General features: G+C 49.1%; 1 protein-coding gene across 10 annotated transcripts in view; it reads right to left on the bottom strand.

The window, feature by feature from the left end:
• Positions 1 to 18,460, bottom strand: part of COL4A1 (collagen type IV alpha 1 chain) — a 135,615-nt gene that overhangs the window by 112,910 nt on the left and 4,245 nt on the right. Inside the window, exons 1-3 of one of the 10 annotated variants that reach the window (XM_081551877.1) lie at positions 5,703 to 6,118; positions 5,463 to 5,550; positions 3,768 to 3,851 (exon numbers count right to left, since the gene is read on the bottom strand). The exons of 6 other annotated variants lie outside the window; for them this stretch is intronic. In XM_081551877.1, the coding sequence (XP_081408003.1) occupies positions 3,768 to 3,851 (84 nt within the window). In that variant the 5' untranslated portion in view covers positions 5,463 to 5,550; positions 5,703 to 6,118. Of the gene's footprint in view, positions 1 to 3,767; positions 3,856 to 5,462; positions 6,119 to 18,460 lie in introns of those variants that run through there. 3 more of the 10 variants (XM_081551891.1, XM_081551878.1, XM_081551892.1) reach the window with 3 other exon arrangements.

Here is an 18,460-nt window from a genome sequence, read left to right on the forward strand (position 1 = left end):
AGGATTAGTGCCCTTATAAAAGGGACCCCAGAGAGCTCCCTCACCCTTCTGCCTCACGAGGACACAGCCAGGAGACAGCTGTCTGCAGACCAGGAAGCCAGCCTTCACCAGACATGTACTCTGAAGTACTTTGATCTTGGACTTCCCAGCTTCTAGGGCCATGAGAAATAGATTTTGTTTCCAAGCCACCTGCTCTACGGTATATACCAGCCCCATCTAATACAAAGATCAAGGAGACAACCCTTTTCATACCAAGAAAGGGAAATTTTCTTTTACCAAGATACAAGTTACATTTTCTACCTCTAAGATGGTTATTTGCATTTCCAAATCCCATTTCTCCTTATAATTTCCTTTGGCAGGGAAGTTATTCCATCCTCCTCCATTTCCACCCACTTCCCTTTCCTTTCACTCCACCCAAACAGGTCCTTTAAATATCTTCCTTTCTGCTCACATATTATCTGTACTCATCACTCTTGGGCCTGATTTCCTCCTCTTTTTGCACCACTTTGGACCAGCTAGTACACTGGTTTCTGTCATCCCTGCCAGCAGGATGATCACTACGTGGCTTTTCCTCTTTCCATAATTTTTCCCCAAACAGCTTCTCCAAGCCTCGTGCAATGAGCCACTTAGATTATCCACATGGCCCCAGCCCTACAGGGAGCATTTCAAATGGGGCAACAGGCCTGCCCATCATCCTACCACCTTTAATGTTTCCAAATGTCATTTGCACTGCTCGACACTCTCCTGACCAACATTTCCTCAGATACACGGGAGCCCCCTTTTCTTATGAAACTACTGTTCTTGTTGTTTAGTCGCTAAGTTGTGTCTGAGACTTTGCGATCCCATGGACTGTAGACCACCGGGCTCCTCCATCCATGGGATTTCCCAGGCAAGAACACTGGAGTGGGTTGCCATTTCCTTCTCCAGGGGATCTTCCCGACCCAGGGATCAAACCTGCATCTCCTGCACTGGTGGGCAGGCTCTTTAGCACTGAGCACCAGTGACGCCCTGTATATGCGTCCCTGTACTACATCTCCTGGTATATTTGATGCATTTTCACTTTTTCAATCACCGTTCACCATAGAAGGTGAGGCTCTCCTGGAGTTCAGTGCCACTCTGCGCGGTGCCTCCCCAGAGGCCAACCCCACACTTCTCATCCGTCATCTCAGGACGTCTTTGGCTCCTCCCCACAAAACGGGCTCATTCTCTGAGCTCATTCAATCCTCAGCTTGGGACATTGTAACGTCTTTGCAACAACGTTTCCAGGTAGATCATCAGTTCCTTGAGTGGGCAAGCCACATAACAGATTGCTTAATTCAGCTCCTCATCTCTTGAATTGAGACAAGACACATTCTATTCATTCTCTTTGGGGCTCTGAGAGTGGCATACACACCGACGGTCACAGGAGGAAACCAAAATACGCCAAACTCCTACTACATGGGCCTTGTCTTGGAGGGGAAAACTTCCCAGTCTCAGATACCGGCCACTCAGGAGTGTTTGAAAAGTGAAAGTGTCCGACTCTTTGCGACCCCATGGACTGAAGCCCACCAGGCTCCTCCATCCATGGGATTTTCCAGGCGAGAATACTGGAGTGGGTTGCCATTTCCTTTTCCAGGAGATCTTCCCAACCCAGGGATTGAACCCAGGTCTCCTGCATTGTAGGCAGACACTTTACCATCTGAGCCATCAGGGAAGTCCTAGGAGTGTTTAGATGATTCCTTCAGAGAGTTTTCCCCTAAGACTTCACGCTTGTAATTTTGTTACTGTTGTTCAACTTTCTAACCAGTGCCATTCCAGACTGCTCTTTCGTTCTCAGACACTAACTTTGTTTGCATTATTGTTCAACGAATCTGCCATGTGCATATCTCACCTGGGCTGCCACCCAGAAGGCTGTACCACTCTTGCTGGCTGTGTCCACTGTCTTTGCCTGAATCATGCCCCACATCCACCCGGTACCCCAAAGAACTTCCCTATTTTTCCCTGCTGTAGTGCCTGCAAACTCTAGTTTCTGCACATTAGATAACTCTTTGGGTCTCCCCTTCTGAGATCTCATCCCCATCTTTCTCGTCTTCATTAATATTTTCTGTTCCTATTGGCAGTTTTCCCCTGTAATCTGGAGCTCTTTTTTGTTTATGAATCCATTACTAAATGATAAACTTTACCAAGTGTAAATAACTCAGTGTTTTTTAAAGCTCGATTTGAAAAGAACTGAACACGTGAATCTGTTCAAGGAACAAACAGGAGGCAAACTTGCTCCACGTGTATTACACGCCTCACTGTGCAACACAACCAGACCTCCAGACACAACAAAAATGCACACACTAGGTGCCCCTTACCCAGCAGTGATGAACCACAAGTTTCATGTTAAAGGTCAAAAGTGAAATGCCTTTAGGAGTTCCCTCAAAATCTTAAAATAAAAGTCACATTCCAAACTTCACAATTCTCATGAATGCACCACAAAGTCACCATTATGCTATTGAAAAGGAAGACAATTAAGTGCTTGTGTTACAGGGGAAATATTCCAAGAATGAATTATATAGTAAATTCAAGAATCTCCCATTTCTTGCTCACAAATAATGAGTTTGTTTTGGCTTATTACCGTTTGTGGCATGGTCTTGACACATTGCACCTCTGTAGACAGAGACCCATCCCAGTCTTACATCTGCGGAACTAACTTTGGTGTGTTGACTTTTTTAAAAAGTTGCCTCTCAAAATGCCCTTCCCAATTATCCTAGTGGACCTCCCCCATTCCTGTCCTGTTCTGAGAATGTGGAATCCTGTCCATACTACCCTAGAGGTGAATTCCCTTCCTTTTTAAGATATAAAGCATTTCTCATAGTCTTTTCTTTAAAAATATATACTTTATAAAATATACCCAAATATCTGGCTGAAGGTCTGGCTCTCTTTTATTCTCTCTCTGCCCAATATAATTATCTATTTAGATTACTATATTAAACTTGGTTTGCTTTAGGAATGACCCAATTCTTTTGGACCAGCGAAAAAGAAGGGCTTTTTCTTCCATCCCAACTACATGTCCCATTTTTTAACCACTTGGATGTAAAAACAAGTCTCCAACTCTGAACTTTTCCAGTAAACAGAACATCCCTCAGCCGGGGACCTCGCCAGCCTCTCTGACACCATCAAGTGGTCCACCAAACATGGAAGATGCTCTCTGTGGAGCCCCTCTCCTGGGATAACAGCTGTGACAGGCAGCATTGTTACATAATGACAACACTGAGGAAGGGTTACCCCGTCTCTACAGCTGGAAGTACTATCTTGCCAAACAAAACGTGAGAAACACAAATGTGGAGCATTTTTCAACCTTCCAAAAAGTACTCTGTGCTCCTTAAAGCATAGTTTATGACATTATTTCAAAATGTTTGATTAACATTAGTTAATCCTTTAGCCCCTTGAGAATGACCGAAGGAAACGCCAGATTAGCAAGAGGCTGAAAACAAGAAGATTATTCAGAAATGATGAGAAAGGAAGAGTCAGTGCTTATCTGCTGTGATGCTGAAAGCGAGGCACCAAAAATAGAACAAATTCGCTATTTCTAACTTGTGGGTTCATATAAAAACTCAGTTTTATCAGAAAAGAAATCTATAAATTAGTCAGGACCACTAAGAAGTCTAGACTTGGGTGAAACCAAATCACAGTGTCTGTTCTCCATCAGATAGTGATGGGCGACATGCAAACCTCTCCCAACTGGAACGTGCGGTTACTAACTTCGGCCAAAGAACTTTCGTCGAATGAGGGACTCTTCTCACCGTCTCGTGCTGCAGCCGTTTACGAACTGGCCAGGAGTGTCCTTTTCCATCACGGGCTGGTACACATGCCTCCGTTCCCTCCATCTGCCTTAAAGGCAACAAGTGAGTCTTGACGATGCCTCTCTCCCATTGAGTATTAGCTTTCCAGCTCACGCCCCACATCCTGAGTCTCTGTGACAGCATCTTCCCTGAGCCCTGTCCATGTCCACACCGCCCTGTGCTCTTCCCCAACGCAAGTCTGCCAGGTCAACAGTGGCAAGCAGGTTTCATCTCACGTTCTGCCAGTCCAGGGCAGCTGCTATTAACACTACCACTGCTGTATCTATAGACACTGCTGCTGCTAAGTCACTTCGGTCGTGTCTGACTCTGTGCGACCCCATAGACGGCAACCCACCAGGCTCCACTGTCCCTGGGATTCTCCAGGCAAGAACACTGGACCACTGCTGTAACCATAGACACTGCTGCTGCTGCTGCTACGCCTGCTGGTACTGAAAGTGTATCTACCAAGACGATTACTACGTCCGCAGATACTAATACATCTACTAATACAACTAATACATTCATATGCTGCTGCTACTGTGCCTACTGATACTAATAGTACCTTTACTGATACTACTAACACATCTACCAATACTACTAACCCATCTGACAATACTACTAACACATTTACCAATACTATTAACACATCCAAAACTACTAACACCTCTACTAATACTACTAACCCATCTACCAATACTACTAACCCATCTGCTAATACTACCAACCCATCTGCCAATACTACTAACATATCCACCAATACTACTAACACCTCTACCAACACTACTAACAACATCTACCAATACTACTAACACCTCTACTAATATGGCTGCTACCTCGGCAGATACTAACACATCTACTAATACATCCACAGATACCACTGTTGCTGCTGCTGCTATACCTGCTGATCTAATAGTACTTCTACTAATACTACTAATACATCTACTAATACTACTAACAAACACATCTACTAATGCTACTGCTGCTGCTACTACTACTCCTGCTGATACTAACAGTACACCCACTAATACCACTACTATTAACACATCTATAGATGCTGCTGCCACTATGCCTGCTGATCTAATAGTACCTTGACTAATAGTACTAACACCTCTACTAATACTACGAACACATCTACTAATACGACTGCTGTCTCGGCAGATAGTAACACGTCTACTAATACATCCGCAAATAGCACTGTTGCTGCTGCCGCTGTGCCTGCTGTTACTACTAACACATCTGTAGATGCTACTGCTGCTGCTACTACATCTGTGAATACTACTAATACTACTATCGCTAATACCCCTACTAAAACCACTGCTGCTGCCAGTACTACGTCTGTTAATACTACTAATACTGCTGTTGTTCAGTAACTCAGTCATGCCTGACTCTTTGTGACCCCATGAACTGCAGCACACCAGGCTTCCCTGTCCTCCACTATCTCCAGAGTTTGCTCAAACGCATGTCCGTTGAGTCTCTTAACAATAACAGTCTACCTGCTCCTCCCCGCTGTTGCTACGACCACAACTACAGCTGCACAACGACTAATACTAATAACACCTCCCAGCACATCTGTGAGGACTCCCGCCGCCACAGCCCCACTGAAGACCACAAAGTTCCCATATGATGGGCACCGCCCTGCCCGGGTCTGTGTCACACCTTCTGTAATGGGACTCCGGCCTCTCACCGCACAGATGGCAAAGGGGCCAAGGCTGACCTCAGCATGTGTGAGAGCGAGCTGGAGAGGCTGCGGGAGGAGGAAAAGACTCAGAGACAGGAGTGACAGAGATGCTCACAGGGCAGGGAGGCTGAGAAAGTGAAGGTGCCGGGGCCCCAAGGCCACGCAGGGCGCGGTGACCGGGGGCGTGCGAGACGGGGGCGGGACACTACTTTACTCACAGGCGGTGTTCACGCCAGGGGTTGCTGGGAGGGGCTGCAGAGCAGGCCAGGGGGTCTTGAGGTGGTGGTGGGAGGGGGGCAAAGAAGAAATGAGGGTGCCTGGAAGGGCCAATACCAGGAGTCAGCCCCAGACAGCAGGGGGCCTGCCCCGGGGGTGGAGACACGGGCAGTTCAGGGCCAAGGCAGCCGGGACTGGATGCGCAAGGCAGCCAGGGTTATCTCGGGACACGCATCCTGAGTGAGGGGGGGCGGGAGCAGTCCCCAGAGAGACCGGGCCGCTTCAGTGAGACAGAAAAGGGGTCCGAGCCAGCTGGCGGGGACACACGGCCGATGTCCATGGGGCCGGGACCCTGAGGGACAGGGCAGCGGCTGATGACCCCTCGGGGGCCCCGACGCTGGCTGACGCTCTGCTCCCAGGCCCCGAGCGTTAACTGCTCATACACAGCCTCCGCCCTCGGGACCCGCGCCCCCTCCGTGTTGCGGGGGACGGACAGACAGGCCCCAGGAAACTAGGAGCTGGGTGGGCATGGCTGGACGGGGCCAGCCCTGCAGCAACCTCTCGGATGTCCCCCTTGATTAGGTCTCCCCGTGGTGAGGACCGAGCGCCTCCCGCTGCCTCTGAAGCCGCGGGAGCCGACCCCAGGTCCCCGTGGCTGTGTTCCGCCGGCCTTGCCTCCGGGAAGAAGCCCACTCGGCGGTCTGCGTTAGCTCAAAGCTCTCCTTCCAAACAGGGCTGGAAATGACTCAAAACTCCAGAAAATTCAGGAGTGGCGTTTGGAAAACTGCGGGCGGAGGGTGGGGGAAGGCAAGGCATGCTGCGGGGCTGTGACCCCCGCCCTTGGGGCCGCCCACCTGGGGAGGGTCTGGCTCCCCTCACCCCACCCCTGACGTAAACGGTGGGGGGGGGGGGGCTTCCAAGGCCAAGGAAGGGGAGGCGGGCACACAGGGGCGTTCTTTCTGACAAAACGTCTACAGGGAAAGAAGGCTCTCATCTGTTCTCAGCCACCTTTGGACCACAGGAATAGCACTCCTCCAGGCCTGGGGCATCTCGGCTGCGAGAGCCAGACAGCACGTGTCCCCACTGGGGCCCAAGGCCGGCAAGCTGGAGTCCTGAGTCCACATGGTCGGGGCAGCTGCAGCCTGGACCCCCGCCAGCCCGGGGTCCACAGAGGAGCCAGTCCCAGGAATACCTTGTCTGCCTGGGGGGTCCCCATTTCCTCTCCGAACCGAGAATGCCCCCTGGAGCTGAGGCTCCCTTTTCTCCCACTGAACCCGGAACAAATGCGGTTTATGTTGGGGTTCTCACTGCGTATGTGGAACTTTCCTCCAGAGCCCAGAGACCACCGTGTCTAGAAGGGAGTCAGGGTGTCCTTGGGAGCCGCCCCAAGGGGGCCTTGCACGGGAGCACGCCCGGCTGGAGTTCAAGGATGTGACCTTGGGAATCAAAGGCACCTCCCCATCAGGGGGCTTCCGAGCTGTCTGCTTGGAGGAAGTGCAGACAGAGCTCCCTGCAGCTGCTGCCCAGAGAGACACTTCCTCTCAGGGATGAAGGTAGGAGCTGTAGCACCTGCAGCCCAGGAAGCACCAACTGTTTCCAGACTCAGGAAAGAGCTGCTAAGGACTCCGGAAGCCTGCTTGCCGCCTTGGACAAGCTAGACCTGCACCCCTGGGGTTCACAATGCTGGTCGCACAAGAGGATGCATCTCACACTCAGACCTGCTACCACTTAGGGAAGAAGGCATGGGTTAAAGAGATGTGCGGACTTTTATCTCTATAACCAAAATCTGTTTAAAGATTATCTAACCACAAGGTAGAGTGTCTGACAGACAGAACTGTCCTCACTTCACTGTGCCAACTTTTATCATGGGGTGTGGGGTGTGTGTTTTCTCTGCACAGACAAAAACTAAAAATTGTGACAATGTGAGTTAATTCGATATTTTGTCGTTAAGTTGTGTCCGACTCTTTGCAACCCCATGGACTGCAGCACGCCAGGCTTCCCTGTCCTTCACCATCTCCCGGAGTTAACTCTAACTCATGTCCATTGAGTCATGACGCCATCCAACCATCTCAGCCTCTGTCACCCCTTCTCCTCTTGCCTTTGATATAGTTGGAAAGAAAATGAAGATGCATCTAAATTCAGAATTGCGTGGAGAATACACACAGCCACTCATCAGAGCTAAATACTAACACCCTGCTCCTTCTAGGTGGAAAATTCAAGACGCAAAGGAGCAGGAGACACACGCGATGCCACAGGCTGTCCTCCCACAGGGTCCATCCATCACAGACCACCTCTTCTTTCCAAACCTCCCGTCTTCTCCTACGAGAGGCAGCATGTGCTTACGTGTCCCCATACGTGTACACGTGGGCACACCACGAGCTCAGACAGCGCGACGGCCCAGCTGTGTCCAGACTCCCCAGAGGGAACTGGGTCACGAGAATGCCTTTGCACTGTTTAACTTTTAGGTCCGAGACACAATTACTTTCCTGCTTTCAATGCTTCATCAGGGCATCTAATGACCCACGAGATGTTTATATTACACTCGAGTTTCCCTTAAAAGGCCAAGACATTCTTCACAGGCTCCCCAGGCCGCCTTGCTCCTCCAGCTCCCAGGGCTCCAGCTTCACCCCCAAACTGCACACCACCCCTCCACGTGTTCGCTTTCCAACCGGGGCCGCGGCTGCCTCCTCTGCAGGGTTTGTGCCCCACTCCACCCCCTGCAGCACTGTCTCCTGAAACCCCCTCCCCCCTGCGCCTGATCCCCTCCACGCCTCGGGACCCAGCCCCCTCCCCACCAAGGGGCACCCAGTCCCCCTCCACCCCACTTCATTCCGCCCATGACGCTGGACAGGTTTCTGGCCTCTATCAGGGCTGGTCCGTGAACAACGGAAGGGGTCACCCTGCAGTGGCCAGAGCTCACGGTCACCAGGCTTCCCCAGGGTCAGGTCTCCAAGCTGTGGGGCAAGAACAGAAGTGGGTGGATCGGGGGCAGGGGGGCGCGTCTCCACGTAGAGCTCGCACACCAAGAAGTTAAGGGCCCTGCTGGCCTTTCTCCCAGGATGAGGCCAGAGTCCTCTTGCCCAAGAGGCAAGTCCACTTGCCCAAGAGTCCTGGTGGCATCCCCTCCTGACCCTGAAATTATGCCTCAGCAGATACCGTGTGACACCACTTATAGATGCACTCTAAAATATGACATGAGCGGACTTAGAGACAGAAACAGACTCACAGACATAGAAGACAAACTTAGGGTTATGCAGGGAAAAGAGAGGGGAGGGATAAATTACGAGGTGGGGATTAACATATACACACCACGATTTACAAAATAAACAACAAGGACCTACTGTAGGGCTCAGAGAATTAGATCCAGTACCTTATAGTAAACCATAATGAAGAAGAACATGAAAAAGAATGTGTGTGTATATACATATATACGTATATGTGTATATATATGCGTGTGTGTGCATGTGTGTGTAACTAAATCACTTTGCTGTTTGCCAGAAACTAACACAACACTGTAAATCAACTCTACTTCCAAAAAAGAGAAGTGACGTCCCCGAACCCTGCCTTCGTGACTTTTCTCCCAAAACAAGCTTCACTGATGCCAAGTAGCAGAGAAAAGCAGTGAAAACCAGCTTGTCTCTTCCACTATCTCCGCATTTTACATCCAAATCTCCGAAATTTTTGATATTATCCTTTAAATCCTTCAGCACATCTCAGCCCCAAAGAATGCGCTTTGTTCCTCAAGATAAGGCGGAAAGCGTTAACCACGGAATCTCCTTAGCACCAGACTGTCCGCACAACTCATCTTTCAGATAAGGATGCTCCTGGAGTGAATGGGAATGCTGGTAATGATTAATGATCAGGCTGAGGTCACAGGCCTGGGCTGGCTGGCCCCCTGCACACCCCATTCTCTGCCCCACATGGCTGATGGGAAAAGCTAGGCTTTGTGGGTCTCCGTATCCTGCACCCCCAAAGCAGGCACCCACAGGAAGAGGGCTTTCAGGAAGCGTGTGGTACCTCCTGGGGCTCACAGCTCCCCGAGAGTCCTCCTCCGCACCTGGGCTCCGTCACATTTGCTCAGAAAGGGTCTCTCTTTTCTGCGCTTCCAGAGCTCTCAGCTGGATTCTTGGGGTAACCTCACCTCTGCCATCTGCAGATGAATAGATTCTAGATGCATCTCCGAATCTCAACTGTTTCTGCATGGCCTTGGCAATCAACGAGCCAATCAGCAGACACGAGGCTGGGTGTCCCAACCCCATAACGATGCTGCCCCTGCACAGGAGGCCTAGAGGCACAAAGAAACCAAGACGCAGCTGAGGACACGGGATCTGCACACACGCAGAGGCCGGGAGTGGTTCCAGGAAATGAGAGAGAAACGCCAAGCGTCCTTCATGTTCGCCAAAGCTGTCCTCCCTGGTCAGCTCTCCCACCCGCCTCAGAAGTGCCTGCATCCTGCCTGCTCCTCATGGCCAGTTCTTTGGAGACATCGTCGAACTGAGCGCTACTCACATCCACTGTCAGAGTCAGGCCTTCCTCTTCGATAAATCGTGTTCAACAGATCTGACTATAACAACCTACTAGCCAATCCCCCAGGCTTCCCAGGCTTCCCAGTTATAAAGAACCCGCCTGCCAAGCAGGAGACGTAGGTTCAGTCCCTGGGTCAGGAAGATGCCCTGGAGGAGGGCATGGCAACTCACTCCACTATCTGTGCTGGGACAACCCCACAGATAGAGGAGCCTGCAAGGCTACAGGCCCCGGGGTTGCAAAGAGTCGGACAAGACTTAGTGACTGAACAACAACAACCAAACCCCCCTAGACTGAATCTATGGAAAATGTCTCTCTGAGAGCCTGAAATATGCTCCAAGCATTGCCTCCTTAAAAATGCACTGTGCACAAACTCATGGTGACCAAAGGGGAAAGGGATCAATTAGAAGCTCGGATTAACAGGAATACACTGTGTGCACACGTGCTAAGTCTCTGCAGTCACGTCCGACTCTTTGCAACCCTATGGACTGTAGCCCGCCAGGCTGTTCTGCTCCAGTATGGCAGATACGGCTTGGATACGACAACATGTTACTGTGACACTTGGACATACTGGAAACTTCAGCTGACCTTACCTACTCTCCACTTTAAGAAGAGAATTGCCAACTAAGAGTTAAGCCTTTTAAGGGTCATTTCTAAAATCATTCCCCAACAAAAGGACTCGGTAACACCATACATTTCATCAGAGATTTTTACATTAACAGCTTCTCACAGCAGCAAGATAACATGGGATGTGGCCTGCCACTGTCGGACAGATGGCTAACACACCTTACCCAGAACTTTGACCTACATTTTCTTTCTAAAGCCACTCAATATTTTCCCACAAACAGTCTCCATGTTTCTGATTCATTGGTCCCTAAGTCACAAATCAGACGGGTTTTGCCCAGGAAATCTGGAAAACTTTGGTCCCTGGAACAAGACTTGAATTCTGCCAAACAGCATAACTCAAGAGAAAAGGGCTCAGGGGCTGGCTGTGACCAAATCTCCTCCAGCTTCAAGAAGGTGCTGAGTCAGAGGACACCCGCCCTCCTCTCTGGGGGCTGCTACGCCGTCTGTCCCCCCGGGGTTTCCATACTCGGAAGGGTGACATGACCCCTGCAGCCTCTGAGCTGGAGGTCCCTGGGGTGCAGCCCTGCTGGTGACAAAACCACCCCCGCCCCGACCACTGGCCTCAAGCCTCTCCACCCTGGGTCCCGCCGCCGTGCCATCCAGCAGCGCAAAGTAAGGCAGAGGACCACGGTCTTGCATCATCACTGTTGGGACACACGCCATTCTCGCTCAAGTGCCTGGGAGCCAGGAACACTGGAGAAACCCACTTGCTTTTTGATGTCCTTTCCTGCATCTGGTATTTCCTCATCTGATGCCTTTGTCCACCCTAAATCCAAGTTGTTTTCCCATAGCCAGCTTTGTGTAATTTCCAGGGCAGAGAGGAAAACCCAGCTAATTCATTTCCCACCCGAGAGATATTTCAAAATTTCTAATCTCTAAATAAATGGGATAACCCTGAATGTTTGCTAGTCTCGTGAATTTACTTTAGAGACACAAAATAAGTAATATTTCCTGTAAGAAAATTTAGTTCTTTTCTTCATCTTTTGTAACAAAGTTGAATTTCTGAAGCTGAGCCATTCCTAAAACTGCCAAGAGAGACATCTTTTAAAATAATTTCTAGTCCAGCATGATCAAAGGCTAAAATTGCTTGTATTAATGCCATACACAACCTTTGAGGGTAGGAATACTTGTCTGCTTTTTGTTCCACATCCTGGGTGTACAATAAATATTAATTATGAGTAAATGTACAAATGAATATCTTTAATTATATTGATATATGCAGAATATATATGGGATATATATATAGCTGATATATGTGTTTTGTTGCTGCTTAGTCGCTAAGTTGTGTCTGACTCTTTGTGACCCCATGGACTATAGCCTGCCAGCCTCCTCTGTCCATGGAATTTTCCAGGCAAGAATACTGGAGTGGGTTGCCATTTCCTCCTCCAGGGGATCTTCCCAACCCAGGGATCAAACCCAGGTCTCCTGCAAGTGGGTTCTTTACCACTGCACCACCTGGGAAGCCCATATGCATTATATATATATATACACATATACATATACAAGCTGTGCGAAGTGGCTTGCAAGATCTTAGTTCCCCAACAAGGGATCAAACCAGCACCCCCAGCAGTGCAAGTCTAGGACTAGATGAGTCCTAAGCAGTGGACAACCAGGGATTCCCTGCTTGCGTATTTTTTGACCCAGAATGAGTGCTCAACATTCACTTACTGAATGCAATTTCAAATTATTTTGAATGTCATAAGCAAGATACTGAGCTCAGAACAGATTGATTTGTGTTCTGTGCTTAGGTGAATTCTTAGCTTTGCTTGTTTTATTTTCACTGATGTGAAAAAAAAAAAGGCACGTGGATTACAAATTTGGCTTCCAGCCTAAAACAGTGCCCAAAGTTATGTGGTTTCCAGTCAAGAAAAAAACACACATCTCTATAATATGTTAGTGAATGATAACCCCCATAAAAGAAGAGAAAAATCTAAGGCCGACAAGAAATAATAAAAAATGACTGATTACAGAAATTTTTTAAAGGTTTAAAAGCCTGAATTCTAAGAATAAAGAAATAAAATTTCATTATTTTCAAGTACTTAGGAAAACACATTTTAACTATTACTAAGGCATCCAGAAGCTATTTGCTCAAAGCTGCTTTAACAAACTGATAAGAAGCATCTGCTGCTCGCGTAATGTTTACACGCACAAGTATTTGTTAAAGATAAAGGTGAATGCGGGATGAATCGAACAGATTGCAGCTCATCCTGTGTGGTAAGGAGCGCGTCACCCCAGCTTATCAGCGACTGGGGCTGACTGCGGACCTCTCCGTGTACTTACCCAAAACCCATGGACCCAGGAGCTGCACTATCCAAGCTGCAGCACTTTTTTTTCCCCCACCATGAACCCATCTTCCTGCTTTGGCAAGTTCATCTTAATTTTACAGGCCATTTCCTGACCAAAATTGACGAGTTATCTTAAACCACTAACCCCAAGTGGTCTATAATTTCCAGGAAGTGGATTTGGCCATAAAAAGAGAACAGAAATTCCTCGTTCAGGGGCTAAGCCTCAGAGGAGGTGGTGGGTGAGGCGGGCATGGCAAGAAGATGAAGTCACACCCGAGGGCTTCTGCCCACCCTGGAGTCCTGGCTTGGGCAGCCTCTAAGCAAACTCCAAGCCCACCATCAGCAGATGCAAAAGTGAGAATGGAACCATAAAGATGGGGAAACGCTGATATGCCATGGATCAACACGAAAACTCCGTGCACCCTGTCCCCACGTCCCAACGCCAAGCCCTCTCCAGCATCCTAACACCCCACATGCCTGCATCAGGACCTTCCCACTCCCCAAACCCACCCCCCTCCCCCAACGGCACCACAGGGCTGGAACTGCCAGCAGTAACAACCAACAAGAAGAGGGGTCGTCAGAACCAGAGAATAGCTCCAACGGCTCAGCATCTACTTGAGCACAAACCACTGCCCAGGAGAGCATGTCTACAACTCACCTCCATCAAGGGGCTGCCCCTGTGAGTGAGGAGAAGGGGTGAGGTCTGTGGTCCCCGGGACCTGCAGCATCGCCATTGCCTACTGGAAACGCGCTTCTCAGGCGCACCCACACCCTGCTCAGCACGATAATGGACCTTGTCCGTTCGAGGTAATCATGATTATAATAATACCACCTTAACGCAAGCTTTAATGCAGGAATAGTGGGGACCGAAGTTTCACACAACTCCGTAATAACTCCATGACATTAAAGTTATATTCTTTAAAATAAAATGCAACTCAAAAATTAAAGCTAATTAAGAAAAAGAGTTGCTTATATTTAAAAAATGACATTTTTAAAGCTGATGTTTTTGGCTGATGTGAAGCGCGGACTTATTGGATGCCGATGTTGGGAAAGATAGAGGCCAGGAGGAGAAGTGGGCGGCAGAGGACGAGATGGCTAAATAGCATCCCTGACTCAACAGACATGAGTTTGAACAAACTCCGGGAGACAGTGAAGGACAGAGAAGCCTGGTGAGCTGCAGTGCACAGGGTCGCAAAGAGTCGGACATGACTTAGCGACAGATTTTGGATGATGTGGAAATTAACATTCTCATGCTCAAGAAAAAGTCGGTGGTTGCATGAAAGGATAACTGGATTTTAGAATACATTTTGATAGCTTTTCCCTACTACAAAAATAATATGCTTACTCCTTAAAAATATTGTCAGATGCAGTAATCAAATTTGCCACTGATAAAGTTGAAAGGGAACGATACCATAATGGGTATCATTGGGCCCATCTGTAACATTCTGAAACAGGAAAGCGGTACTGACGTTGTACCCTCAAAAATGCCCCATATGCTACAGGAGGAGTGTTGGGGACGTTTATCTTTCTGAAGTGAAGACCCAGGCTGCCACGCATCTCTATTCTGAGTCTTCTTCAGCTCTAGGCATGTGAGTGGGAGCTAGGAAAAGCTTGTGCAAATAGCTTTGGAAACTGAGTTACAACTAAAACTCCTTGAGTTTTGTTCTTCATAAAGGAACATGCTCATTTTTAAAGCAGAGACTCAATACAAATATTTTAACAATTTCAATTTAATTCAATTCAAATACAGAAATATTGCCTCTACATAGTCCATTGAGTTGGACAACATTTATTGAATCAGTCCAGCTCTGTCCAAATGGCTCTACCAGTGGGTCTCCAAGTGCTGGGAAATTTGGTGAAATGGGAACACTGCCCTCTCCCAGGGCACAGCCAGCCTCACTTGCTATTAGCTGAGTAAGAAAGACAAGCCCACAGCAGACTAAGACAAGAACCGAGTAATAAACACCAGTAATTCCAAAACTCTGGATAGAATCTTGACTCCAGGAGCAGCAGAAAATGAGGAGGCTGGAGAAACACGCTTTACCAGCAAGAGAACCAACAGATATGCATGGAATACACTGACTTAATACCTGATGTGGACGCTTGGCAACTGTCTTTCCTTTGACCACAAATCAAGGCAAGCTTTAAAACTCAGATGACAAAAAACGCTCTTCAAGTGTGCAGACTAAAAACCAAACCTAGCAAAGCAGGAATATTACTAAAGCACGGGATAAACTATTTACACAGAGTTCAGCCTTGTGTATATTTCCAAGCCGTGTTTAGTCTGTGGTGGAATATCTACTCCAAATGCCCAATTGAGAGGAAACACCTTCATTGACATCACTTTCCTTTTGTTGCCTAACTCTACCACAGGAGTCAGCAACACAACACAGTTTCTGGGAGCCAGCCCTCAGCTCTTGCCAGCACCTCCCAGGGTCTGGAGTGAAAGGCAGCAGGGAACACTGGCCCCAAGACAAGTAGTTCACGGCTCCCCTCAAGCAGCAGGCACTCCCCCAGATGGTGCAGGCATTTTTCAAAGAAGCTCTGTCCCTCAGCACCTCAGTCTCAGTATCATCAAGGGTGTGGTTCCATCACACAGAAGACAATGCGATACCAGCCACATGGCCGTGATAACAACTAACGTGTTTTGAGGGCTTAGTGGCTTCACACACAGACCACCTCTCTGAGATTTTAAAGGTGTCTGCAGATACTTCTGTGTTGTCTTCATTTGATGGATCAGGGACCCCAGGCTCAAAGAGATGACACTGCTCCATGAGACACAGATAAATCCTTCGTGACAACTACCCACGCTGCAGGCTGGGGAGTATGAAGAACAAAGCCAGATAAATTCATGAATCCATATTGCAAAGGGTATACAAAAGCAAGCCAAAACAAAACAACAGCAAGATACTACTACACATCTACTCAAGTGGCCAAAATCCAAAACAGTGACAACGCCAAACGCTGGCAAGGACGAAGAGCCACAGGAACGCTCATTCCCTGCTGGTGGGGTTCAAACTGGCACAGTCACCTTGGAAGACACTTTGCTGGTTTCTTACAAAACCAAACCTACTCTTACCAAATGATCCAGCAATTCTGCACTTGGGTATCTGCCCGAAAGAGCTAAAAACTTAGATCCACACAAACACCTGCACACGGATGTTGACAGAATCTTTATTCAAAACGGCTGAACGTGGAAGCAAACCACAATGTCTTTCAGTAGGTGAGAGGATAAACTGCGGTCCATGCAGACAGTGGAATATTAGGCAATGCGAGCCATCAAGTCATGAAGACATGGAGGAAATTTTAAGCACATAAGAAAGAGCTAAAGAAGCCAATCTGAAAAGTTTACATAATGTAATGATGCCAGCTGAATGAAAAGACAAAAGTACAGAGACAGTAAAACGATCAATAGTTGCCAGAGTTTGAGGAGAGAAGGGGGTGAACAATCAGAGCACGGAAGACTTGTTGCTCTTGCTGTTTAGTCACTAAGTCGTGTCCAACTCTTTCCGACCCCATGGACTGTAGCCCGCCAGGCTCCTCTGTCCGTGGGATTCTCAGGCAAGAACACTGGAGTGGGTTGCCATTTCCTTCTCCAGGGAATCTTTCTGACCCAGGGATTGAACCCACGTCTCCTGTCTCTGGCATTGGTAGGAGGGTTCTTTACCATTGAATCACCTGGGAAGCCTAGGGAGGCCTTTCAGAGCAGTGGAAACACTCTGCAGGAAGCTACAATGTGCCTTTACACATCCGTGCAGACCCCCAGGAGATACAACAGTGAGTGAACCCCAAGGTCTGCTGCAGACCTTGGGTGACGACACTGTGTCGGTGCAGGCGCATCATCTGTGACACATGTGCCACCTGAGGAGGGGCAGTGATACTGGGGGACACTGTGCTTGTGGGGACAGAGAGGGTGTACGGGAAAGCTCCGCACCTTCCTGCCCATTCTGCTTCGAACCTAAAACGGCTGTAAGCAATCAAGTCTTCATTAAAAAATAGACCAAAACCACCCAGCCAAGAGGCGGGGGACCTTTGCTCGGAGAGCAGTAGCCACTGTGGGATGGCGGGGAGAGGAATCACGTGGTCATGAGGGATCTCTGAAGCCAGCCTCAGGACGCCAGGAGGAACGTGCTGGAGAGAAGACAGGTGGAAAGGAGGGCAGGAGCGGGGAGGGGTGTGCGGCAAGCCTGCCTGGGTGGGGGTCCTGGAAGGGCCAGCCCAGGGGACCGGGAGGAGCGGACGGCAGGGGGAGAGTGAGTGCCCGGGGACACAAGGTCAGAGAGGAGGGTCTCCAATGAGGCCATGGTCCCTGAGCCGAGCGTCAGGAAATATCGGGACGTCAGTGACCAGCACGGGCGAGCGGAGGAGGGCAGTCGGTCTGGGTAGAGGCAGCTCAGTTCTGGTCACATTGGCCGAGTCTGTGATCAAAGATTCAGGAAGAGCCCCGCGAGAAGGAAATGGCAACCCACTCCAGGATCCTTGCCTGGAGAATCCCATGGACAGAGGAGCCTGGCGGGCTACAGCCCATGGGGTCGCAGAGAGTCGGACACAACTGAGCACACGGCACAGGCAGAGTGTTAACGCAGGACAGTGGAGGTGAGACGTTCAAGAGAGTGTGGACACCAGCCCGGGGATCCAGAGAAAGGTCTGGAGTCGCCCTCACGGAATGCCGAAGGATCACGGGAGTGGGGAGGGTGGAGAGAACCAAAAGCCCACTGGAGCCCACCCCAGCGATCCACCCACCCCTGCGGTCCACCCACCCAGAGGGGTGGAAGAGGAAGAACAGAGAGGCAGAGAAATAGGAGGACCCCAGGCAGACGGATGTCTTGGAATTAAGACCAGGAGGACAATGGTGGGAAATTCCGGATGGAAGCGGTCCCCAAGGGTCAGACTGTAAAGGCTCCCCCAGAGCCACTCAGAGTGGTAAGTGCCTCACGAGGAACTGACCAGTGGAGCACATTCTGCCTGACGTCCTCTTTCATTGTGTCCACAGGAGTGGGTGGGACATGTCTTCTGCATTGTCCTACAGTTCACATTTTTTTAGTGGTTGTTTAATAATAGCAGGAAGAACAGGGCTCTGATGGTATTATTTTAGGCTTTCTATTGTTGCTTTTGCTTACTGGAGCACCCCAGCACTCAGAATACTCAATCTGCTTGAGAGATGTTTTCATGAGGCCAATCCTCGTCCAGTTGAGGAAACCATCCTTAGAGCAAACATCGGCGCCTCACCAAAACAAGGGTTGTAAATGACTCACTGATAGACGCCCCCTCCAATTCTAAAAGGATTCGTTTCAGCGCATCACTTGTGGGTTCAATTTTTCTGC

Source organism: Giraffa tippelskirchi, chromosome 12, assembly GCF_054371585.1.
Source record: "Giraffa tippelskirchi isolate mGirTip1 chromosome 12, T2T-mGirTip1v1.2.pri, whole genome shotgun sequence".
Classification (NCBI taxonomy): domain Eukaryota; kingdom Metazoa; phylum Chordata; class Mammalia; order Artiodactyla; family Giraffidae; genus Giraffa; species Giraffa tippelskirchi.